Raw genomic sequence first — 22,744 nt, 5'->3', positions numbered from 1 at the left:
CCGCTCACCTTTGCCTTCTCTGTGCCACTTGCCAGGACAGTTGCTAAAAGTAGCACTGAGGATTTGCAATGTGGTACTTAAGCCTCAATCTTGGACCACTATTTTAAGTGGAAGTAGGATCAGGTCCTTAATTCTTTTAGAACTGGATTGTGGTTTCCAGTCTGATTTAACACAGTCCACAAAAGCCAGCAAACGGTGGGTGCCTTGCATTCTTCACTAGCCTCCATCATGTGACTTACAAATGAAGCCCCAGCAGCCTTAGCCTCAGTCCCCTGAGCCATCCTGTCCCCATCTAGTTGGCATTTTTAAATTTAAGCACTTTTGTTCTCAGAAGCAGGTGAGATGCAAGATTAAATAGTCATTTTACAACCACCTTTCAAGTAATTGGAGAAATCTCTGGCAGTTAAGTTAATCTTCCTCTCTCTCTCCCTCACACAAACACTTTGTATGAAAGTAAATTCTGCAATTAGTCACCTAAATCCTCTAACTCCACCTGTCGTGCTTTGAGTCCTGGCAGATGGTTCGGTCCGTGCAGTCTGTGCCTGCACCTCCATCCCATGACGCTGGTGGCTCTCCCTGGCAGCAGCGTGAGGGCAGCTGTGGGCAGCAGGATGAACCCCACTCCTTGGGCTGCTGGGGCTGCTGTACACAGCGCGGTTTGCAGCAAGGAGGGATTTCTGTACAGGCACAGCGTGTAAAGGTCCTGGAGAGCTGCTGCCTGGCCCCGCAGGCTGCAGCGAGGGAGGAGTTCTGCTTCTGAGAAACATGCAGTTTGGTCCCTAGATGCAGATTTTGTCCCAAGCTCCCATTGCCCAGGAACAGAAATAGGATCAAAAGCCACTGGCAGGGACAGTTGTTAGCAGATGTGGTTTGACACAGCTGGCATCACAGCACTGGGATGTGTAACGGTCCAGAAAATCAAGGCAGGCCTTCCCTGGACATGATGGAGGACCGTTGATCAGACGTCTGCCTTCAGACATGAAGCAGTTAATACAAAGTGTTCATAATTAGACTTCATATTAGCTCTCAATTAAGGTGAACGAGGAGCGTTCACACCTCTCTCAGTGCTATTATTTCAGCCTTGCTGGCTGGCAAACTCCACAAGACAGCAATGTATCCTTGTCATAGGGACCAGCTGTCCCTGCTTAGGTGAAACAGTCCCTTTTTTGTCATTCTGTCCCATTAAAACAATTCATCAACTCCGATGCATTTTAGTAGGGGCTAATGGTGCGACCCTGTTTTCCCTTCAAATGTCCCTATTAATTACTTCTACATATTGTTGTCTGTGTTATATGGTAAAACATTTTGCAACTTTTCCTTTTTCTTAATTCTTGAAAATTGAGAGTAAAACAGCTAAAAAGAATCCACAATAAACAACAACCCTGTTTCTAATGCAACCCCTTTCTGGAGGTGGTAAATCACCATTGGATTATTCTGTCTCTCCAAATACATTGCAGTTAATTGCTTTTTGGGCAGATGTCTATCACCACCCTCTGCTGGATGGAGTCCAAACAATCCAGTCATATATCACAGACCCTATGTTGCGAGCACCCTGCCTCAATTTTTTTAGATAGCAGGCAAAGAGGCAAAAAGGAAGGTTAGGAATTAGCAACTTTAAAAAAAAATCCTGTTGAGTTGAATACCTCATGCTGAAAATATTTTAAGATATAAAATAAAGCTACATAGGTAATTTGTGGAAGGGTACATAATGATATCAAATCAGATATTGTATGAAAAATTAGACAAAATTTTCAGATCACTGAAACTTTTTTTTAGAAGTTAGTGAGTTAAATTTGAAGGGACAAATTCTTTTCTGTGTCCGTCTAGGAGAGATCCACAACAAAGAAATCTCCACTTGTTGCTTTGAAGACCACTTATGCTACTTTCAAGGCTTGTCGTTACCTGGTGCAAAGTGGTTGTCACAAAGCACGGACTGAATCTGGCCCCTTAGATTAGAACAGCATCTTTAATTATTGCCATGAAAGAAAAGGCATGGTTTAAAAAGCCATTTGATATTTAAATACCTTCTTTGTAGTCCTTCCCATTTAGACAACTAACATGGATAGCACACATAATGTTTGTTGATAGGAAGATGTGGAACAATTTTTTTAACCTTTTGAGCCTTTCATATCACAGGGTGAAATGGAGTCATGCGATGATTGTTAGGGACAGGGTTGGCTGCACAACTTTGTGGCTGTTCCTTCTGCCATGACCCAGGTTATGTGCATCATACCATGCGGTACTGTCACAGGGTACACATATCCCTGGAGTGTCAGACCAGTACGGAAGCAGCAACCTCATCAGGTGTTTGGAGCTGAGCCAGCCATCCTTGCTCCACAGGCAGAGCCTTTAGCAGTTGCCATCCACAGCATCAACCTTGGACACCCCTAGGATGTGGCTGACATCTTACTCTGAAACTCACACCCAAGGAAAGCGTAGACGTCTCTGCTCTGCAGTGTGCGGGGGTGAGACTGCTGGAGCCCATTCACACTGGTTCTGTGTCATACCCTCTCTCTGCTGTTCCAGTAACCTTCATCCTCCCTGCATGAAGTGGTCCATACTGCTAAGGTCTTAGCACTTTGAAAATAAAGCCCACAAAGAACCTATGTCTTTAAGTTGTCATTAAATGCATTTAAAGTGTGGGCTTTAACTACTTTTGAAAAAAATCAAAGCCAGCATGTGTTATCAGTCCCCATTACTACAGCTTCCTATCCCTAATACGGAGATGAATGAAATTAAAGTCAACAAAATCAATATTAAGGTGTGTCACAGATAGACAGACATTTACACCTAGGAGAGATTTACATCTCTCCTCTTACCCCCCCTCCTCTCCTCACTTGGAAAATGCCTTTCTCATATATAAGGACCTGAAAGAGAGGGCCTGCAGGACATTTCCATTGGGTCAGGAGTTTCAAGCAGATAGACATTAAAAAAAAAGGAAGCAGAACGGATTCCTTAGCCCAGCCAGCACTAATCTCTGTTGGACAAGTACCACACCTTTCTGTGGCGTTCCTGTTGATAAAAGGGGAACAGACATGAAGGGGCACGAGACTCGCGAAGACTGAGTTTGCTTTAACTGAATACCAAGGTTTCCCTCAAACCATCTTTTCTCATAAGGCACCACTTCTCCGCCTCTAGCGGAGAGGATGGCGAATGGGACAGACACGGCTGGGTTTCCAGCTGGTTTCCTCACATCCCATATGTTTCTCGGCAAGAGGGAAGAACTGGCTCATTATTCAGAAAATTGAAAGATGCCCAGATTCATCAGTCAGTTCTTCGTGAAAGGCTTTATCATCTCTGCTGCTAAGGGGGTTCAGCTCAAGCGTGATTCTTCTGTTCCTTTCAAGGGGTTCTCATCCTCTCTTCAATTCCTTTAAATTCAAATAAATGAGTTCAGCCAGTGTGATAACGATAATAGATTTACACCTATGACAGGACTCTGAAATTTACCTTTCACACGACCTCTTGTGCCATACCCTCATGAGAGTCCAATGCTAAGAAACTTTGGTGTGAAACTACGCAACTAAGATGCAGGCTTAGGGAACAAGAGCCTGGTTTTCACTTGGTAGATAAATGTTCACTGAGGCTCATATCAAACTAAAAGTATACTAAAGTATCTCAAGTGATACAAAATCATTAGGATTATACAAAAGCAGCTGAAAATTGAGATGGACTTGTGAAATGAATCCAACATGTACAGGCTAATTTTTCCTGGAATAATTATTTTGTTTGTCTCCAAACCATTTCTTCTTGGAAATTAACATGTGTAAAGGTGCATGTCTAGTTATCTAAGCACAGACACATGCAAACATAATTTTTTTTATTTGTTTTTCTTTACCACAATATGTGTTAATGATGAGAATGAAGCATTTTTCTGTGCTTTACATTCTCGAGATCCCAAAGGACTTTCCAAGTCCTACATTCATACCAGGAACACTGACTTTGCGCCCACTAAAGCAACTTTCCCCATTGTCCTCATGGATAGGAAAACTGGCATTTTGCTTGATGATATTCAACTCATACACATCCTTGGCTATTCTATTTTTTTAATTTATTTTATTTATTTACAGGGAAAGTAATACCGTTGGGGGCTGGAGATTTTCTATGGTTTTAGTGAAATGCCATGGAGTCTTTAACTTCCACCTGGACAGCCACCAGAGACAAACAGAAAGGACCTTGGGTTTAATGTCTCATCTAAAGGATATTATAATGTGTTGGCCTCATTATTCACAGCAGAAAAGGCCTTTGTCATGGTCAGATGGCTTTAATGTGTTTCGTATGCTACATAAATTCAAACTTGATGGCTCATTTATTTGTTGGATTGCAGCGTTATTCAACCTAAATGAAGCCTTGGTATTTACTAATAATTTGGGCTCTGGCTGTTGTTTACTTAAGCAAGCAGTGTCCACTGTCTCCTCTGTTGTCTCTATGAAGTTTGGACTCTACTAATTCAAGGAATATTATAGAGGGGGCCAAAAAATTGCAGAGAAAATAGCTTTTCATTTGTGGACAATTATTTATCCAAGTCTTGAAAGATTAGTATTCCGATATTGCAATTTCTGACATCAATTTTCTCAGGGTCAAAACCAACTTCTCAGACTTCATCTAAGCCTCAGAGTACCCCCGTGAGGAAATGAGTCATTGTTATCAACATTTTGAAGAAGGGCAAATTGGAGGTAGGAGGAGGTTAGACGGTTTATTCCATGTCAAGAGAAAGACACTGACTAAAATGCATCCGGAATCCAAATCTGCCTTTAATCTTAGGACCATATTTCCTGTTGTGATGTAACAATATTCTTTGATGAAGCTACATACAGCAGTTATCAGATTAGGTAGTCACACCACCCCAGAAGTGTTCAGGACACAGAGATTCTCTTTTATTGTCTGAAGAATAAGACTAAATGGCTATGACGAGGAACGTGTAACTGTGTGATTACATATAGTGTGCATCCTCTATTTTACCTTATAGAGAGACTTACCGTCTGATGTGATGTTTTTTAAAATCTGAATTTCATAGTAGAATTCTGGCTGAACTCCCCCAAAGCTGATTTTAAACTCCTCGTCCTGTTGGATATTGTGAGAGCAATCTTAAAATTCAAAATTATCTATTAAATCAGAAACAAAACTAAGAATCTTACTGTGCCATCTTAGATCTAGTCAGAAATGTGAGTAAATATCCATAACCAAGGCAAAAGGTACTCATCCTTCCTGCACAAACATACAACTGGATTTTAATAAACTGAATAACCACAAGAACTCAAATTGATGAATAGATTCAGAGTGGAGCAGTATCTGTATGACTAATTCACAGCTAGGAAATACATAAATATAGTATAAATATCAAATGTTCATTTATGCCACTAATTACACTTCAAAATTATATAAATGGACCCCAATTTTTCCCTTTCCTTGTGGATACAAGTGGGGAATAACTTTAAAACTTAGAAAAAGTCATGGTTCTGGTACTGAACGCAGGTGTTCTTGGGCCAGTTCTCCCAGTCAAGTTTCTAGTATGAAATGGCTGCTGCTTGCTGGATCTCCAGCCAGTTAATAATTTGCCACTCTACCAAATAAATTTTAAAAAGTGATTTATTAAGCAATTACGAATCTGCTCAGACAAATCAAGTGGACTTTATTATCACAGCAGTGGTAATTCAGCCCTGTAGCAGAAGGAAAGGTATACCTGGAAGTATAAAACAAAGTCTTTATTCAATACCTTTCACTTTCCTCTTGGAATTGCAAACCACATTAACTGTGACTTACAAATCTGTTTTCTCTTTTCCCTTCCAGTACAAGGCTATGCCAGCATCCAGCCTTGCAGGCGTGCTGGGTCTGGCTGGGATGGAGTTAGTTTTCTTCATAGTAGCTAGTATGGGGCTGTGGTTTGGATTTGTGACCAAAACAGTGTTGCTAATGCAGGGATGTTTTAGCTATTGCTGAGCAGTGCTTACACAGAGTCAAGACCTTCTCTGCTTCTCATGCTGCCCCACCAGTGAGTAGCCTGGGGGTTGGCAAGAGGTTGGGAGGGGACACAGCTGGGACAGCTGACCCCAACTGACCAAAGGGATATTCCACACCATATGATGTTGTGCTCAGCAATAAACCTAGGGGACGAGGCTTCTCCAGAGTTTCCATTACTCAGGGACTGCTGGGCACTGGTCTGCTGGTGGGGAGTGATCGCTTTTTCATCACACGTTGTCTTTGCCTTCCCCCCCTCCCCTTAAACTGCCTTTATCTCAACCCACAAGTTTTTTCACTTTTACCCTTCCGATTCTCTCTCCCATCCTGTTGTGGGGGAATGAGCCGCTGGGTGGGTCCTGGCTGCCCAGCAGGGTTAACCCACCACAGCAGGGTACAAGTTGTTATGCAAAATGCTAGAAGCTTCTGGAAATTTCTTGACTCACCCTCCTTTTAAATGAAGGGCCTGTAGAAATTACCTCCTCAGTAGCTCTTGGGTGGCCCTAGACAAGTTCATCACTGTAAGAAAATGGTGGCGCTAAGGTCAGATATTTTTTTTTTTTTAGTGTTGATGCTCTCCTCTAATTTCTTGCTTTAGGTTCATTAGCTGGACTTAACCCCTCACTCACAAACACACCAATGTATTGACATTAAGAGAGTTAGTTATATGACATCACAATCTCAGGCCTTAGGAGCAACAAGTTTGCTTAAGGGCCTAGTGTCATGTACTAGGGATATGCAAGTTATAAAAAGCTACAAAAAGTGTTAGATATTTTCACTATATTTAAAACTAACATTGAAACACATACCTCATGCTGGTTTTATTTTGTTGCCTATAATGTGTGCCAGCAGCGGAAAAGGATTCTGAAGCGAACAAGACATTGGGATATTTGGCATTTTATGGTAGGCGGGATACTTCCTGCCATGACCACTACCCTTTTTCCAGTGAAACCACCATACACCGTTTGCAATGATCCAGCTTTACATATCACAAACGCGACCTATCCTTGGCATGGTTAGAGAGCCGGCCCTTGCTAAGGTGCAGCTCTGTATCTGCTTCAGGATCAGATGTTTCATAACAAGCACAGCAGAGCTTCCAGTGGAATTACTCAGGCGCACTCCTGTTAACAAAATTTGGTAATCCTCTAATAAAAACATCCAAGCTGTATCTGGCTTGTACCACGTACTACATAACCTTATAATCCTCAGTTTTAATAACATCTGCAAGTTTTGGGAATAATGTCTTGCAAATGACAAAACAGATGACAACTCATGGGATGGAAACCTGGAGGCTGAAGATGGAAGGAAGGTTTGTAACAAAATAAAAGGACAAAGAAATGGATTTTTCTCTTTGTTTTTTCCTGCACCTATTAGAACAAATGCTAATGCGTTTGAAGGATTGCTTTCCCTTCAAGAAGGCCACAGTGAAATATTTCTCTGTTTTTATTCTTTTTTTGCAGGCATCCTAATGCCGAGAGTAGGAACAACAACCAATCCAAGGATTTCTCCACGTGCCCTGGAAAACAGCTGGTTATCCTATTTAACTGGAACTGAAAGACTCCACGTTCATAAAACACCCCAGCAGGAGCCTTATCTTGTACAAATGTGTACTAACTTCATGGGGGAAATCTGCACCAGCATACCTCATTATATCTAATGGAATACTATTAAGAACTCCATGCCCTGCGAGTTGAAAACCTTTCTGTAAGCAGGTGGCATTCTCAATCTTGCTTATTAATGCATACATAGGAGCTGGTAAAAACATAGTCCCTTCATGTGTTTTGCCTCCTATCTATCCTCTGTTTGTCTAGAGCCAAACACCTGGCTTCAGAGATGCTCGAATCCTTTGTGCTGCTGGGTTGGAACTAATGGGATTCACCTGGTCTGAAATCAGAATCCACAGAACCACACTGCGTCTCTGTGGAGATCCTAAAACCTGACACCATTTGGGGAAACTTTGTTCCACTGCACCGTTAAAAGAAAAAAAAAAAAAAAAAAAGAAAGCAAATGCAAATATAAAAAATACTAAGAGCGTCTTCAGTTAGAAGTGACCATTCCTACTTGCTCTCCCCCAGGATGGCCCCTGCCTTTGATTATTTACTTAGTTGGGAATTAATCTTCCCAGGGGAGGAATTCAGGTGAAAGTATTTACCTCAGAGAGAAAGTTCAGAGCGTGCAAAATATTTATGTTACAATTCTTAAAGGTGAGTCATTTAGAAATCAAAATGTTTTTATTTAATTTTCCTAAAAATGGTTCACCCATACTGTGGCCCATTTGACAGTTCAAGAAAACAATCTTAATGACTTACACTAACATGTCAAAATGATTTTAAACAGGGTAAAAAACCTCTTGTGTTCCTAATCCCTGAACATCTGATCTCCAAAACCATTCTCCACAGGGGAACTTAAATATGTGCACAGGCTTACAAAAGCTGCATGAAACTGAGAGATGTTAAGGTTAGATGAGGGGCTGGAACCTCTGAAATTTCAGATTGCAAATAGGATTTAGGATCCTGTGTTTTCACTGAGACAACAAAAGTAGATGTAATTAACACACATTGTTAAACTTCATTAGTCTCCCAGGGTTTCAGTTACACTTACAAAAATCAACCCACTAGAATAAATATGGCTAAAAAGGCGGGGAGCCACTTTACCATGAAAACAATTTTTACCTACAAAAAAATGCATGGTGGAGCCACTTTACCATGAAAACAATTTTTTCCTATAAAAAAATGCATGGGTTTTTTTTTCCTTTTTCTGCTGTTCTGAAAGATACAAATATAACAGCTTTTACCACAAACAACTTTGAAAAGAACTCAGAGGTTCAGGCCCTGAACCTCCACAATTTTCAAAGGAGATGGGTATCCAACAGTCAGCCATACATTTTGTTTGTTTGTTTTTAATAGTAGCATACCACAACATCTGTGGTGAAATAGCTGCTTTGAGAAAACCTCCAGGAACTCAACCTGGTGCTCTCCTGCACCCTGCAGTGTTCAAGGACAAGGAACCTCCCCAGGAGCCTCCCAGATGCTGCTGAGTGTTGACTTCAACAAAAGCCCAGGGCTGTCGCCTTTCATAGCTGCTGGTCAATGGTACCCGCCTCCACGCACAACATGTTGGGCTCTTATCAGAGCAGGAACTGCTGTCAGCTATCAAAGCCAGGTGGGCTTTTGTCTTCATAAAACATGATTGCCCTCAGCTTCTGCTGAGCTCTAGCTTGCTCCGCGCAAAGCGGAGCCTTTGGTGCCTGCAGGTGTCAGCAAGAATTTAAGTGCTAATGGGAGGCTTCTTGTCTTTGGCATAGGAGTACCAAGATCCTCCTGAGTTTGTAAATAAAACCTCATAATTTTTCACTTTATTTAGTAACTTGACATGCACATATGACTCTACATTAAAATGCAAACTTAGGAATGGGCATAGCTTTCCTGGTTTTGGTAAGGTGTGCCTTACAGTATTGGCAATTCTAACGAAGGTGGTGGGGAACATGGACAAACTAGGAGACTTTTACAAACGGGTGCTGCTTGCAAGAAGTAAGAGGATCAGAAATGTGAACCTTTGGAAATGTTTTTAGTCTAGTTAGCATGAATTAACCTCATCTTTGCTTCCACAGCTTATGTAACATTAAAATACAGCGTATCCCATCGACTGTTTTGGCAGAAGGGAGAGATAGCAATGTGGGGATGTGCACATAAAAGGTGGCTAAAAGGTTTCAGACACCACTTAGTGTCAGGCAGCACTTCAAAGACACTTCGCTTCCCCCAGGGGAATAATGGTAATGCAGATACATTGAGACGGGGCCTGCAAATGATTTTGGTTCCTATGAAGTCCGGGGATTCAGGGAGGATATGTGAGGCTCAATCCAGGAGTCACAGCCACAGAAAAACCACTAAAAGAGGCAAACTTTTTGCATTCACCTGAAAGCCAGAAAGGGAAATAAATAAGACATCAGGAACTTTTAGTGTTCTTTCTATGAGACCATAACAAGCCTTCCATATAGAGAAGTAGATGTTTATCTTAACTTTACTTACTTTACTAAATATCTTAACTACTATCTCACATGACATTCTTACACAAAAGCTGGGGAAAAAAAATGGTTTTGATCACACTCTTATAAAGCAGGTACAGAGGTGGTGGGAAATCTGCACCTAGTCTGGAAACCAGTCAGTTCCCAATGGGGAGGACAGTCTGCCTCGGGTGCAGGAGTTTGTCTGTGGTTTGGTTTTATTCAGCCTTTCAGTTAATGACTTGGATGACGGAACAAAAAGTAAACTGATTAAATTCACAGCTGACACCAAGCTGGAAGGGCTGTAAATACACTGTGGGGAAGGATTAAAATTCAAAATGTTCGTGACAAGCTGGAGAAATGACAAGGGGTGGGGGAAATAAAAAAAAGGAGGTAACTCAGTTAAGACAAAGGTAAAATCCCATACTTGGCAGGAATAGCCAGCTAAAGAAATATAAAATGGAAACAATTGCATAGACAGCAGTACTGCAGGAAAGGATCAGGCAAAGATCTCATTATGATATAGAGAGTAATATAGTCTACAAGACAAGTGCAGTAGTAGTCCATGCTGGTCAGCTGACACGCTGAGATGTTTGTGCATTTCTCTTCCAGAAAGAGGTGCACAGTCCATAAGAAAAGGTGATCTATTCACATAGGAGCCTACAAAATTTAGGAGGAAAGCTTAAAAGAATGGGGACTGTTTAGCTGAAAGAGGGAAGGGCCATTGGTACAGAGGTACAGAGTTAAACTCACAAGTTTGCAGGAGGCTGTTGCAAAGAAGAGAATAATCTGTCCCCCATGCCTGTAGTGGATACAACCAAAACAATGGGTCTAACCTGCAGCAAGAACCAGGCTAGAGAGCAGAAAAGCCTGTAAGAGAAAGGATAGTCAAGCCACAGGTGATGGTAGATTCTTCATCATTGATGAGTTTTAAGAACAGGATAGACAAGCTTAAGTCATGATTTACATTGGTATGGTTGGGTATGGTGTCTCTAAATCCCTTTCAGACCTTAGCACAGATACAAAACAAGGGGTCATGAGTGGACACGCCACCACTTTCCTAGCATTCTTTGAAACAACTTGTATTTCTTTGCACAGTTTCTTTTCCTCCTACTCTTTAACTGCACTGGGTATCCATGATAGTCCATAGCCTTTCAAATAAATCTCAGAGGTTATTTAAAGAGAATGCTGGGTTATGTTTTGCTGAAATAAAGCAAAGTGTATCTGTATTGCAATATGTAAATCAAAAGATTTGATCTGAAATACTGTCTGCTGCTTAAGTGAAATTGGACCAATCCTTTACATATAAATATAATAGAAGTTAAACTGAAATGTGTGAAGAAGGATCAGGCCAGTTTTGGGACTCTTTAACTTTTTGCCTGTAGAATTATCTATAATTCCTCCTTCTCTGCCTGCTTCCATCCTTGCTTCTTGCAGGGGCTCTTACCTGCCTTCTCTCACCTTGCTGACATGCTCCTGAGGACAGGAACGAGCCTGGGCCAGGTCTCGGCTTCTTCCTGTAGGAAGGGACCAAGCTTCCCCTTTTCGATCCTGGAAAGTCCTGCTGCCTGCAACTTGAGTAGAAGGCTTCAAGTCTACCGCTCCCAAGAAGTACCTGGCAGATGTCAGTACCCACAAACCCATCTCCCGCCCCAGCGGTGACAACAGAAGCATCGCAGCATAGACAAGCAGAAGGCAGGGATTAACCTGTTATCAACGGCTGTGTCTCTTTAGTACACTAGAAGGATAGAAATATCTGAAAATCATGCTCAGTTCATCCGTGATGATCATTAGACTTCTGAGACACCCACTATCAAGTGTCATAAAAAGAGAGATCATTTTGTGTTTAGTTATTTGTACATAACCGCTGCTCATATATCTGACCTACTGGCCCAACCTCCCTGCAGCTTCTGAGCTTTGACTTGAAGCTACACAGAGTGTTGAAGCTGTGCAAATATGCACAATGTGTGCAATGCGCACTTTGAAATAAAAAAAATAAAGATATTTCCATTTATGGCCATTGGACACTGAATGTGAGGAAAGTCTTGTGTTTATTTTTTGTATCCTCTCAAACAGCAACCCCCTCTTCAGATTAATGCTACGCAGCAGAAAGGATAAACATTTAATAAAGGATCAGAGAATTAATGCAAACACAAATAATAACCTAAATTATTGTGCCGGTTTTGGTTGGGGTAGAGTTAATTTTCTTCACAGTAGCTGGTATGGGGCTGTGTTTTGGATCTGTGCTGGAAACAGTGTTGATAATACAGGGATGTTTTCGTTACTGCTGAGCAGTGCTTACACAGAGTCAAGGCCTTTTCTGCTCCTCACACCACCCCACCAGCGAGCAGGCTGGGGGTGCACAAGGAGTTGGGAGGGGACACAGCTGGGACAGCTGACCCCAACTGACCAAAGGGATATTCCACACCATATGACGTCATGCTCAGCATATAAAGCTGGGGGAAGAAGAAGGAAGGGGGGGAACATTCGGAGTGATGGCGTTTGTCTTCCCAAGTCACCGTCACGTGTGATGGAGCCCTGCTTTCCTGGGGATGGCTGAACACCTGCCTGCCCATGGGAAGTAGTGAATGAACTCCTTGTTTTGCTTTGCTTGCGTGCGCGGCTTTTGCTTTACCTATTAAACTGTCTTTATCTCACCCCACGAGTTTTCTCATTTTTACTCTTCCAATTCCCTCCCCCATCCCACCAGGGGGGAGTGAGCGAGCAGCCGTGCAGGGCCTAGTTGCCGGCTGGGGTTAAACCACGACAATTCTCTAACAGCTGGGTTCCATCCCTACTTTTGACATTACATATTTATATTTTATATCCACATGTGAAGATGAAATTCTGTTAAATTAGATTGACAGACCTAGAATGAGTTTCTGAATGCAGCTTTTGCAAACAGCTTACTTACAGTTCATCTCTCCCTCACTCTCATAAAATGATTTCTTCTCGAGCTCTTAAAGAGGAAGAATGTCAAGAATTTTTCAAATTGGCTGATGTAGAGTAGTTTGACAGTTGCATGATCTTCTATTTTCAAGAGAAATTATTCCCCAGAGAGAACAGTGTTGTTTCCCTTTTGTATATTTATTTAACTTGATTTTTTATGGGTAATGACCTGAAAAGTTGGAAATGTGTATAGCTGTTTTGCAAGAATATTATAAATGGATGCTTATCTCAGGCACTAAATATCTTTATTTCTTTAAATAGAAACACCAAGTCAAGGAACAGGAATAAACAGGAAGAGTAAGCCTAGACCAGTGACAGGTTTTCCATTTGCTACAGCAAGATTTTTAATTTTCCTTTCTTTTTATAGCAATTTTCCTTTCTCCTTATAGCAATTGCAAACAAGTTCCCCCACCGTGATTTCTGTGGGATGAGGTGCTGCTTGCAGTCCAGCGCCAGCCCTGTGCTTACCACGCAGGCTAAAACCACCCAGTCCAGGACAAAGCCCCTCTCTCGTGAGCACCGGACCTCCACTAGACATTAACAGGCTATGCTGGACAACACAACAGGCAGTAAATAGCTGAAGTCATTGCACCTTTGCGGACACCCTGGCAGCATTTCTGCTTTCTAAATCCTGCCTGACTCGGCAGCACTGCTCATAGCTCTACAGAGGAAAATCAACACTGCAGGCTTTACCCACAGACCCGCAGGCAGTTACGGGGACACACCAGACGTCGTGCGAGGCTGGTGCTGTGCTCGCGGGCAATTGCTGCGCGGAGCATGCACAACACCATGCCAAACTCAACGTGTGGAAGTTTTGGTGCCCTGCCGTCTCTACACAGCAAGCAGGTAACTCCCACACACCAACAAATGCTGGATGCCCCTGCTGCTGCCTGATGACCCACCAGTGTAACTGGCTCCCAGGCTGGGACCATGAATCAGAAATGGCAGAAAGTGCCCCGAACTGAAGGAGCAGATTAGGTTCCCAAAGATCTTGGCTCTGCTTCCCTCAGGCTATAAAAGCCCTTCTTTTAGCGGCTCCAGCCTCAGCCATACGTGGAGAAAAGCAATCAGCTCCATCACCCACTGCAGAAGACGTAAAACCTGCCTTCTCCGGGTGTCATTTTTATGGAGGATCATTCTACCATAAAATCACTGAAAGCAGATCCAACTGCTGGAGACAAAAAACAAGGCTACCGCTTGCTACAAAAGGATGCTGTCCTATGCAGCGTTTCTTCATCACGTTTTGCTCTACACTGGACAAATCAAACGATGTTAAGTTGAACAGCAGGGTGATGCAATGGGACGATGTCACCACAAAACAAACCCACCAACCAACAAACCTGAAGGTCATAGCATGGATTGAGAACTTGTGAGCAGAACCGCGTATAAAGTCCATTGTAAAGTCCATGAGTAAAGCTAAGTCTGGTTCTTCTATGTGGTCTAGAGAGCCTTGCAGAAGTTGTTTTGACGACTCTGTCTTGTATAGCCCAGGAGACTCTAGGACGTTGCATGAAATTCAGGATGCGATAGATCCTGTACAACTGAGACAAAAGCAGAGGTCTATTTTTTAAACAGGGATTGTAACACAAGTACAAGTGTGTGGTCAGGTCACTGTGGGCTTTCCTCCCATTAACTGCTGTCTGCTTTAAAGGCTGTTAGCCCATTACTCGGCACCACTTTTTAACCAGAAAACTAAAATATAGGCAGTGGGTAACATTGGACTTTAATGATACACCTGGTTAGTACTTAGCGACTTCCATCTTTCAGGCCCAGACTGAATGCCAAATCACCCTGGCAATTGCATTTCTTGTAGTTATCAGCCCTTCTCCTTTTTAAAATACATCTTTCTGACAGCAGCCCACAGCTAGTATTTCCCTTTTCATTCTCTGAAGTGCAGAGCACTACAAATAGATCATTTAGCTTTGCTGCAGTCCTTTCTGTCCCTTTGATCATCTCCTTTACACCCTTCTGCATTTCTGCTTCGTTCCCGCATGTGCAGTACATCAAAAAAGAGCTTTGCAGCAAGTACCTTGGGCTTTTCAGGGTGGGTTTTTTCAGGGACAGAATCCCAGCTGGCGTAAAACAGCACAAATGCCACTGAAGTCAGCAGCATTATTGTATTTAAGCCAGCTAAAATTCTGACCCTAGTTCCTATTTCAAAATGCCTTATAATTCAACTAAAGCTTTAAAATTCTTTTCTTGGAGCGCTGACTGCTGGTTTGGAAATTTCCTTGCAGAAGTGTTAAACTCAATTGCACTCCATTACTTTGTGACTCAAGGAAGTAAACCATGAACGATGCTCCTTTCTTTCTTCCATTCATCATGTCCCCTTAAAAATGGTTTATGATGCTAAGAAGTAGTTTTTCTAATAGTACCTAGACTGGACAGTTGCTTCTTGCATTTTACAAACTTAAACCATCCCCCTTTGCATTTGGCTAAGTTGTTAGCTGAACATTTTTTGCGTATATTTATAAAACCTAATTATAAAACATTTTACTTCTTTCAAATGCTTTAAAACCGAGCAATTTCATAGTATTACCATGTCACAGGTATGGATTTCCCCAGCTCAAAGACTGACAGTGAATGAACTTGAGAAAAGGCTGCAAAGGAGGTAGCGTTAAGCTTGGGGTGACGGGCAATCCTGGCTCTCAGTCTTACATTTTCAGCTTCCACTGAACACTGCATGGTTCCCACGAGCACGGTAATCTGAACAGCTCATAAATACCCTGAAGAAAAGAAATACTAGTTGTCCTAATTCATAGATTAGGAACTGAAGCCCAGGGCTAAAGTCACACGTTCAATATCGCAATATCCCAAGCAGAAGTTAACTCTGTATTTCCAGACCCTGGCTAATGCTCCAAGTAGTGGACACCCCTGTAGCTCTGCTCTCCCTCATACAGAAAGAAAAAAAAAAAATCAGCTCTCAGATAACTGAGTATCTCAGATCTGATGTAGAATAAGATAGCAGAAAGATTAACACACACAATTTTACCATTCCAGAAGCTGACGATCACATTTCTTACCCAGCTGGCAGTAGACATGAACTGGGAAAAAGGATTTTCTTTGCAATATTCTTGCGTTGAGAATTGTTCCTGAGTAATAAGAGCTACTCTTTTCTCTCTGCAGAAAGCTCAGCCTGTTAAATTGCTCTTGTGATGGCTGAATCCACATTTCAGCTACAGCAGTGGGAAGCGCTGCAGGCAGGGCAATGCCCCCAAGAGGAGAGCGTTTCTCAGTTCACGGGATGATGAAACACATGTGAACTTTCCGTGCTCCAGCCAGCTTCTGGGAAACAATTTCTCTGTGCCTCAGTCTGATGTCGCACTGCCTCACTACTGCTTACTTTTCTCTTTGGAAAATCACCAGTGTCTCAAATAAAGAAGAAAAAATTACTTCAGTGGAGCAGCTAAGTTGGCAAGTAAAGTAGCAGACAGTAGCCCTAAAACTTTACAGAAAAGCATCGCTGAGATGTACCTCAGCATCTGACAGTTTGAATTGTGCCCTTCAGGTTTTAAAACCACAGAAACTTTGGTACACATCCATGTGGAACAGTTTATGTTGCTCAAGCATCACTTTCAATTTTGGCTAATAAATAAAAATGCAAACCAGCTCCATGACAACCAGCATGTAAGTGAGCGAACTGCCCAGCTGTGCCTTAATAAAGCTCTGTCCTCTCCCCTCACTGCATGTTGAAGGTTGCTTGTTTTAGGTAAGCACATGAAGTCATCAAAAGGAAGATTAATTTAAAAGCTGGAAAACTTTTTTCCTTTTTTTTGGAATGTCAGTAAGGACTGAGAGCCAGACTAACAAACTAACTGAGAAAGGACAAAGTGTTCACCCCCTCCCTCCCCTCCCACGGTTCTCCCGGTGACACCTCCCCTTCGCCAGCATTACCTAACTTTTACACAAACACGCAGTTCCTGTGAGCATCAACTTCAAACAGCTCTGGCTTTCTGTCTGATCGCATCTCAGTTTAGGGGACCAGAGGCAAAGAGCTACTACTGAGGGGTTCTGCCGCAGCTCTGCAAGGTAATCAACTTGTTGGATTTTTACTTTTTGTTTGTAATGCCTAACTAGTGGTTAAGTAGAAGGATCAAGAAAAGCCTCCTGGCAAACCGTCTTGCTGGAATTTGTAGTAGGAGAAAAGTCTCAATATAAACTCAAAAATAGTTTGTAAACAACACTTCGGCTTACTTGCTTCCTGCAGGGAAAAAGAGGCAGTTTTTAAGATCAAGATCTAGTGCAAAATATAAAATCACTAGTATTTCTTTTAGTCATGGGTGTCAGTTGTTTGTGTTTAAACATGCGTATGCATTCTGATTTAGTTTCAATTCATCACATTAGACAGATTTAGAAAGCAGCAGTCCACCCAGGACTATGCTCCGGCTGTTTTGCTCAGCCCCGCCACAGGCTGCGTGCCCTTCTCTCCAGCCATGCTGCTGCAAAAAGCTCTTAATTCTTTGTAGCTTCTTGTACCTTTTGCAGGCTCTGAATTGCCGAGATGCTTCTGCTTCTTTCTCTGGTCGCTGGGCTTGCCCTGTCTGCCTCTGGCATCATGACAGACAAAGAAACTGATCCAAGCCAAGAGTCATTTCATGACATACAGAAAAAAGTGAACGACCTCTGGCAGAAATTGCTCTATCCGGTAATGCCTGGTAATGAGACTGATGGGATGATTTACGCCACTTGTGAAATGAGGCCGAGCTCCAGAATAGATACTGACAAGCCACAAGTGACTGGACAAGTCTTATTCAGACAGTATTACTCATATGGAAGATTAGAAGCCATTTTTTACTTGGATGGGTTTCCGTTGGATAATAATCAATCTGGTAGAGCTGTACACATCCATGAGCTTGGGGATCTCAGCAACGGCTGTGATTCTACGGGAGGACACTATAACCCTTTCAGCGTGAATCACCCCCGTCACCCAGGGGATTTTGGCAACTTTTTTCCTAAAGAAGGCAAAATCAGAAAATACAAACCAAATCTCTCTGCCACTATGTTTGGTCCATATTCCATCATGGGCAGATCTGTTGTGATCCATGAGCAGGAAGACGACATGGGCAAGGGCAACAATAAAGCCAGTTTGGAAAATGGAAATGCTGGGAAACGTCTGGCTTGCTGCGTGATTGGGATATGCAACAAGAACTTGTGGGAAGAGAAACTGCCCGAGGCTACAGACAAGAAGAAGAGAGGGCTCAACAAACGAACATAGAACCAGGCTTAAGTCAAGACCGACAAGCCAGCTACGGCCCGGGCAGCACAGAGTACCTTAGGCTGTGCCACTGGCCACTAAAATATACGGCTAAAGGATTCCCATTTCCATTCGCTTGCTCCTCTAAGAAATGCGTATCACTTTGTAGAGCTTCCTTTCTGTAAGCCCATCAATAAAAACAGCATCAACTCAACATTGTGATGTATTTTCTTGAAGAGAAAAAATTCCCTTTTATGCGGTTTGGGAGTTGAATGCATGTAAGTAAGAGTGCTAACAGGTATGGTCGATAGTCTGTAAAGCGTCTGTGCGCTGTAAGGGGCTCTTAAGGGATCGTAAGTTAGATACCAAAGGAAAAAAAAGTTAATATGAGTAAGTAAGAAATTGCCTCTCATTAGATGCTACCCTGTATTTAGCTGCACATCTGAAAGGCAAAAAGATCTTTGTGCTTTCAGTAGTGTTGGGTGTTGTGTTGCAAGACCTGGATAATGGACTTCCCCTAAAAATAAGGGGAAGTACAGACATTTCCGTTTTAAACTTTAGATCCATTAGGTTATCCTACTTGTATTTTCAGGTTTACTTCTCAAACATGTATAAGCTTATTAACTATTTTAAATTGGCCACATGGCTATATAGCTAAATCACACTGTTTATATCTGAAAGCAGGCTTAAAAGAAATATTCCAGCTTACCATCGCTCCCCAGCAAAAATTCCCTAAAGCCTCTAGTTTGTGCCTGTTAGTAACTAAGTTGTATACAGAAGTTTTAATGCTGCTTAGACAATGATGATAAAGTTAGCAGATCACAGATAAATATTATTTTCAAAGCCAAAAAATGCTGAGTGTGTTTCTTCATACAAAAATGTAGGAAGTAAATCAGTCAATTTAGACTGGGAGAAGCAACAGTGAAAAGATTTGTCTGACAATTTTCAGACTTAAAACTCTACTCAATAAAGCTTTACTTTTTTAATTTAACACAATTCACTGAAAATACTAAAACACTACCTCATGACTATCATTCATCTGATACTGAGAAGAGAAAAGGAAACCAGCAGGTAGAACAAGCGTATGAGGAAATGTTTTTATTAAAGACGACAAAATGTATTAATACAGTTGAACTATGTTGTGCAGTTAATCCAGGCAGCAACAAAAGAAAGGTTTGCAAATAAACTGAACTGCATAATTTAGAAAGTAGAACTACAAAACAGAAGCTGGTAAACAAAATCCTATCTTTTAGAACTGTAGCAGACTTTCAACTTAATCTCAGTTAAGATTTTGAAATACATTCCTGAGCTCATATAGATTAAAGAAATTGCACTGTCTTTATTATACAAATTCCCATACGTTTAAAAAGTCTCACTTAGAAAAGCAGCAGCATTCTAAAAGATGCTTCTTGATCTGTCATTTTCACACACTTACTTTACAAATTCAGTGAACATTGTTTTTCAAATAACCACAACATTGTACTTTCAAATGAAATCCTTCTTGCAGATGATGCATGAATTCAGTTTCAGGTGAGACAACCTCCTTAAAATCAGTTTGTGAAATGCATCTTCTCCATACCCCTGCCACAACATTCCCTTCCCAGTTCACTTCTCCAGAGCCTAACACCAAAAAGGCTTGTATCTCTGGATGCAATTTCTGCATTTCTGAAGTCCTAGAAAAAGGAAAAACAAGTCTAAAAAAAAAACCCCAAACCCCAAACACCCCCCCCCAACCCTAAAGTAGTGTTGATTCCACACAAAGCACTAATTAATTTACTGGGGAAAAATCATCATTCTAATAGCACAACAGTATCAATTAAAGCAATACCCAAGGAAGATACTGACAAGAATATTCAATTAGTTATCGCATAGTGCAGCACAGATGTCTGTCTTTTACAAGTCTTCTGCCTTTGAAGTCTTGTGTTCCTGGGAGAAGGCTAAAAACGTAACAAGAATACACATTCACTGGGACACAAAGGAGAGGGACAGTATCGCAGCAGTGATGTCGCACTAAAAATGAGGTTTCCAGAGATCTAAATATCTCACTGGCATTTAATGATTGCAAAAATATAAAAATGGCATCTAAGAGGGAGAATGGTGTAAGGATAATTACCAAGATGTCCTAATTGTTGGCTTGTATGTTCTCGCAAAAAAAACATACTAGAAAGAATCAATGAATTAGGCACAAAAAGCTGTTGGTCCAGCACTAGCTTCTACCTGCTCAAATTTTTGCACCAAGTTTTTCATTAATTAATAGCGTTAACTGGCCGTTAAGGGACCAGGAGCAAAACGCTAACATACAATTGTGGGTCAGGAAAGACACAGGACAGGGAAACAATGTAACACCCTCAACATTTCTGAGCTCAGCTACCTGAAATCTTGACCTTCTTGTTCGCTTGTCTCAGTTCTGACTGCATTGATATTTAGCTCTGCACAGGATTAGTCTCTGAAAGATGGAAAAGAATACGTCTTGAATAAAATGCTACTTCATGTGACATTCAAGCATTAAAGGAAAAAACCCTGCCACATTCTCCCAGAGATTTCAGTTTCTGCAGCTATTTCTCTTCTGACTTGTCAGTACCGTCATACAAATGAGTCAATAATGCAGTCAGTTACAATTAATGGGAACAGCATAACAATCTTTCAAATACTTAAACTCTTCTTGGTTTTTCAGGTGATGAGGAACTTAAATGGTGATCAGGATAATGAAAGAAAAACTTTTTATTCCTTCATGTCCCTCATATGCTTAAATATACAGATGGTTTTTGTTCCTAAGGGCTGCTGCTCAGCATCAGTGAAATGCTGCAATGTCAAATTACCTTTAAAGAGAAAGGAAACATATTTGCAGAGCACCGCGAGTATGGCTTTATTGCCTGCAGACAGACACTGAAAGGGTTACCTGAATGCACCTGCTAGGGAAAACACATGAGAACACAGACAAGCCACATTTTTCACCTTCCCACTATCATTCCTTATATTTATATGTAATAATTTACATACAGCCTTTCTGCTGCTGAATACAAACTGTTCATGGACTCTGACACCTTGATTATGGCAGCACCTGCTAGCTCATCTTCCATATACAGAAGAGTTTGTCAGTATTGCTAATATAAACTCTGTTTATTCAGTGGCTGACAAGTGGGCTGTAAAAATTTGCAGCTGGCAGTTATTTGTCAAAGAAGGACTCAATCTGGGAGGGATTTTCCTTTTTATTAGTAGTATTTTATTAAATTTGGTTTAATTCTCTCTGATTGGTTTCAAGTTCTAGGAGTGAGAAATGAACATTTACAGACAATTAGGTCCCAAGCCAGCAGAAAAATTGCCTTGACGGCTGCTGGCCCATAGAAGCTCCACAGCTGCAGAGACTATACCTTATGCTACAGACAGGAGAGGAAGGACGTGCCTCCCCTTCTCCAACAGCTGCTAACTTCAACGTTAAGTATTCCCTTGTTGCTGCCTTCCTAGGAGCAGAGTGGCACAGCTCCAGCATCAGGAGCGAGCTAGGGAATGACACAGCAGCCTCCCTTTTCCCCAGTTATTATAGGAGTGTTTTCCTATGACTAAACATCAACAAGGGAAGATGCTTAAGAAAGAAGCAACAATGCAAATAAGCCTTCTACCACACCATAGGCTGGTGAAATGAGGAAAGGAAGAGTTATCCTTAATTCCAAAACATAAGAAAATAAAAGAGACACAGATTCCTTTAAAAAGGAGGGCAGATGGTGTAGGCTGAAATCTACCACCCGTTGCTCAGCCTGAGGGCTGTCCAGCTCCTCTAAGTTGAGGAATGCAATTCCAGTAACTGGGAGAGCCAAGAAGTGGACAGCGCATCACTGGTTCTCTTCTTGCTGTTCTCCTTGCTTTGGAACAGCATTGTCGTTTCTCACAGAAAGACTTCTGGCTTCTCTGATGACGTTTCCTTTAGAGCTTCGTTAAATTGGGTTCTCAGTATCTGGTGAAATAACTCCCTGAATTTTCATGGGATGAGCAGGGAGAGGGAAGGAAAAATTTTGTACAGTTGAGAAGATATAAAGGTTTGTGATAAGAGAACTATATACATGCAGGGATGGTTTTCAGAAACTTCCTATAAGGGCATAGTGATTTTATTCTAAGGATGTACTTACAGCCACTGTATGTAAAGAGAAATAGAACGCAGTCTGAGAAACAAGCAAAAGCTTGCAGCCTTAAGATGCGTCTCAATTTATCACTCCAAATTTTTCATCCTTGGAAGACACTTCTAACCATTAAAATACAGTCCAGCACTAGGACCATACACGTTGCAGAAGCCTAGTGATAACATGATAAATCATTATCATTGATCTCTCTGCTACATTAATGTAAATTACATCTATCTATGTAGAAACTTCAAATCATTACAAAAAACCAACATGATTAAACCTCATCACCAATTCTTTCCCATAGGTAATTTACATTTTTGGTACACTGTAGCCAAAACTAACAGAAAAACATCTTTATTAGACAAATATTAACAGTTCAATGTAAAAATCAACCCTACAGCACACTGTTTCACCGATCATATTTGCAGCAGCACAGACACTGCAAAAGGATTAGTGAGATACTCGAGGGCCTGGATTTCATACCTCAAGCCAAACTGTTATCCAAATATTCACAGTTTTAAG

General features: G+C 41.5%; 3 protein-coding genes across 3 annotated transcripts in view; 1 reads left to right on the top strand and 2 right to left on the bottom strand.

Moving 5' to 3' along the window:
• DHX15 (DEAH (Asp-Glu-Ala-His) box helicase 15) overlaps positions 1-11,605 on the bottom strand; it is a 99,191-nt gene extending 87,586 nt beyond the window's left edge. The window contains exons 1-2 of the mRNA XM_009319896.1: positions 11,423-11,605; positions 4,980-5,064 (exon numbers count right to left, since the gene is read on the bottom strand). Coding sequence (XP_009318171.1) covers positions 4,980-5,064; positions 11,423-11,605 — 268 coding nt within the window. The remainder of the gene's footprint in view (positions 1-4,979; positions 5,065-11,422) is intronic.
• Positions 11,606-16,796: 5,191 nt separating this feature from the next.
• Positions 16,797-18,318, top strand: SOD3 (superoxide dismutase 3, extracellular). The gene is made up of 2 exons (XM_009319888.1): positions 16,797-16,939; positions 17,396-18,318. The coding sequence occupies exon 2, from the start codon at positions 17,412-17,414 to the stop codon at positions 18,123-18,125; it is 714 nt and encodes a 237-aa protein (XP_009318163.1). The 5' UTR covers positions 16,797-16,939; positions 17,396-17,411; the 3' UTR covers positions 18,126-18,318.
• A 1,647-nt stretch (positions 18,319-19,965) lies between these two features.
• The window catches only part of CCDC149 (coiled-coil domain containing 149), a 53,704-nt gene continuing 50,925 nt past the window's right edge, over positions 19,966-22,744 (bottom strand). Inside the window, exon 15 of the mRNA XM_009319895.1 lies at positions 19,966-20,041. Within this exon, the coding sequence (XP_009318170.1) occupies positions 19,966-20,041 (76 nt within the window). The remainder of the gene's footprint in view (positions 20,042-22,744) is intronic.

Source organism: Pygoscelis adeliae, unplaced genomic scaffold, assembly GCF_000699105.1.
Source record: "Pygoscelis adeliae isolate BGI_AS28 unplaced genomic scaffold, ASM69910v1 Scaffold243, whole genome shotgun sequence".
Taxonomy (NCBI): domain Eukaryota; kingdom Metazoa; phylum Chordata; class Aves; order Sphenisciformes; family Spheniscidae; genus Pygoscelis; species Pygoscelis adeliae.
The sequence above is the reverse complement of the archived record's forward strand: the minus strand, read 5'-3'. Positions and strand labels throughout refer to the sequence as shown.